The sequence below is a fragment of the Pteropus vampyrus genome, unplaced genomic scaffold (assembly GCF_000151845.1).
Source record: "Pteropus vampyrus isolate Shadow unplaced genomic scaffold, Pvam_2.0 Scaffold36, whole genome shotgun sequence".
NCBI lineage: Eukaryota > Metazoa > Chordata > Mammalia > Chiroptera > Pteropodidae > Pteropus > Pteropus vampyrus.
This window is the reverse complement of record NW_011888817.1, coordinates 1,032,280-1,034,416: the sequence shown is the minus strand read 5'-3', so window position 1 is coordinate 1,034,416 and position 2,137 is coordinate 1,032,280. Positions and strand designations below refer to the sequence as shown.

At 58.0% G+C, this 2,137-nt stretch overlaps 1 protein-coding gene across 1 annotated transcript in view; it reads left to right on the top strand.

The window, feature by feature from the left end:
- The first annotated feature begins 61 nt into the window (after positions 1–61).
- Positions 62–2,137, top strand: part of KIF17 (kinesin family member 17) — a 33,941-nt gene continuing 31,865 nt past the window's right edge. Inside the window, exon 1 of the mRNA XM_023529393.1 lies at positions 62–292. Within this exon, the coding sequence (XP_023385161.1) occupies positions 62–292 (231 nt within the window). The remainder of the gene's footprint in view (positions 293–2,137) is intronic.

Genomic DNA, 2,137 nt, shown 5'->3' with positions numbered 1-2,137 from the left:
CGTCCGCGGCGTCCGCGGCGTCCACGTCGGGTCGCGCCCCGGGGACCCCTGCCGTGGCGCCATGGCCTCGGAGTCGGTGAAGGTGGTGGTGCGCTGCCGCCCCATGAACCAGCGGGAGCTGGAGCTGAACTGTCAGGCCGTGGTGACGGTGGACTCCGCACGTGGCCAGTGCTTCATCCAGAACCCCGGCGCCTCCGACGAGCCCCCCAAACAGTTCACCTTCGATGGCGCCTACTACATGGACCACTACACCGAGCAGATCTACAACGAGATCGCCTACCCGCTGGTGGAGGTGAGGGCACCCGAGGGGCCGCATGATAGGCCGCCTCTGAGCACCAGCTGGGCAAGACTTGGGGCCACTCTGAGGGACGGCACTGGCCCCAAACCAAGCGGGTAAAGCCCTTTCAGAGGGTCGCAGGTGGACGCCAACAGGTTGGTCTGAAGACTTTTTTCCAGGCAGGAGACAGCAGGAACCCACCTGCTACATCTGTGTCCAGGTCCCCACCATCCCCAGTGCCAGGGCTGTCCTCATCCCACCCATTCCAGGCCTTCTCTCACGAGAACTCCAGTCCTCAAGACCACTGCCCTCCATCCTCATGCAAGAGCTCAGGACTTCTCTGAACGGTCCAGTCACTCCCCTCCCCAAGGAGCCCCCTCCCCGCCCAAGAGCAAGGTGTCTCCACCTCTTCCTCCTCACAGGCCTGGCCTCTGCTTTCTCCCCCTCAGCATCCAGAACCCTCTCCCTCACCCTCCTCCGGCTTCCTGAGAGGCTCTGGCAGCTCCAAGCCTATGCTGGGGGGAAGATCTCACCAGGTCCCTGCTTCCACAGAGGGAAGGCCACTGGCCTGGCCCTGTCTTGGAGCAATGGAAACCCTTGATCTTTGGTCTAACTCTTCCTCCTCAGCAGCTGGGGAACAGGGAGGCAGCAACAGCTTCTCGCCTTTTACTGGGCTTTTGCTTCCCAGACCACTCTCGCACCAGGGAGCTCGTGTGAGCTTCATAACTGGACAGCACTCACATTTCACAGATGGGGAGACTGAGGCACTGGGGCCAGAGACTGGCCAAGCTTCCGATGAGTCTCTCGTAGAGATGAGGCTAGAGCTACGCCTGCTGTCTCCTTTCCTTTCTTACCAACATCTCCCCAGTGTCCAGCGAGTCGCTCCTTAAGTGAGATGTCACAAGTTCCAGGAAAAAAGGAAAAGGGTGGTAAATGCTGCATACACCTTCCCTTGCTTGAAGCTGCGCATGGCACATTAGGATATGAGGCTCTGGGAGTTCTTTCAGCAAAGAAATCGATGTAACTTAACCCAGCGTTTCCAAAGTAGATCTGACCACGGAATGTCTTTTGTTTTGGCTGGCAGGCCATTTAACATCCTCAGAACCCCAGCTTTGGCTGTCCTATCTCTTCCTCCGAGACTCAGTCAAAACCCTGGAGAGGACGGAAGAGTTCCGAAACCCAGAGTTCCCCGGGACCTGACCGGAGATGATGCCCAGGGCGTGAGAGCAGCTCTCCTCCAGGGGGTGGTGCCACGCTCTGGAAATGGCCAGGCTCTTCTCAGTCCTGGACTCCCAGGCTGGAAGTAACCTGAGGGGTGTCCCCCTCCCTTGGGTTCACCCAGTGGCAGGGGCTCACTCTTCCCAAAGCAGCCTGTTCTACCTTTGCTTCTTGGCTCTTAGAAGACCGTTCTGTCTGATGAGTCCGTCAGCCTCCCTGAAGCTTTCAGCCACCTGCCCTGGGTCTGTCCTGGGCTCCACAGCACGTCTCTGCTCCCTCATTCAGGGTTGGCCCCTCCAAGATTTGAAGGTTCCAAGATCGTGTTCTTCCTTGGCCTTGACTCCTCTAAGGCCTCAGCCTTGCTCATGGGTCCCCTCCTTATCCTGGGAGTAATCCCTGGAGCAAGCCTTCCTTGTCCGGGTCCCCAAGAAGCCCCATCCCAGAGGTGGAGACACTAAGGACCCAGGAGCTACATCAGATCTCTCCTCCAGCTCCCGCTTTTGTCCCAGTTTCCTCCACTTGTGATTTTCTGCCAGACACCTGCCTCTGGACCACCCACAGAGCCTGAACGTCAGCACCACAAATGTTCTTTCCCAAGAATTCATGAATTCATTCATTCATCCATCTAACATAGCATCTCCA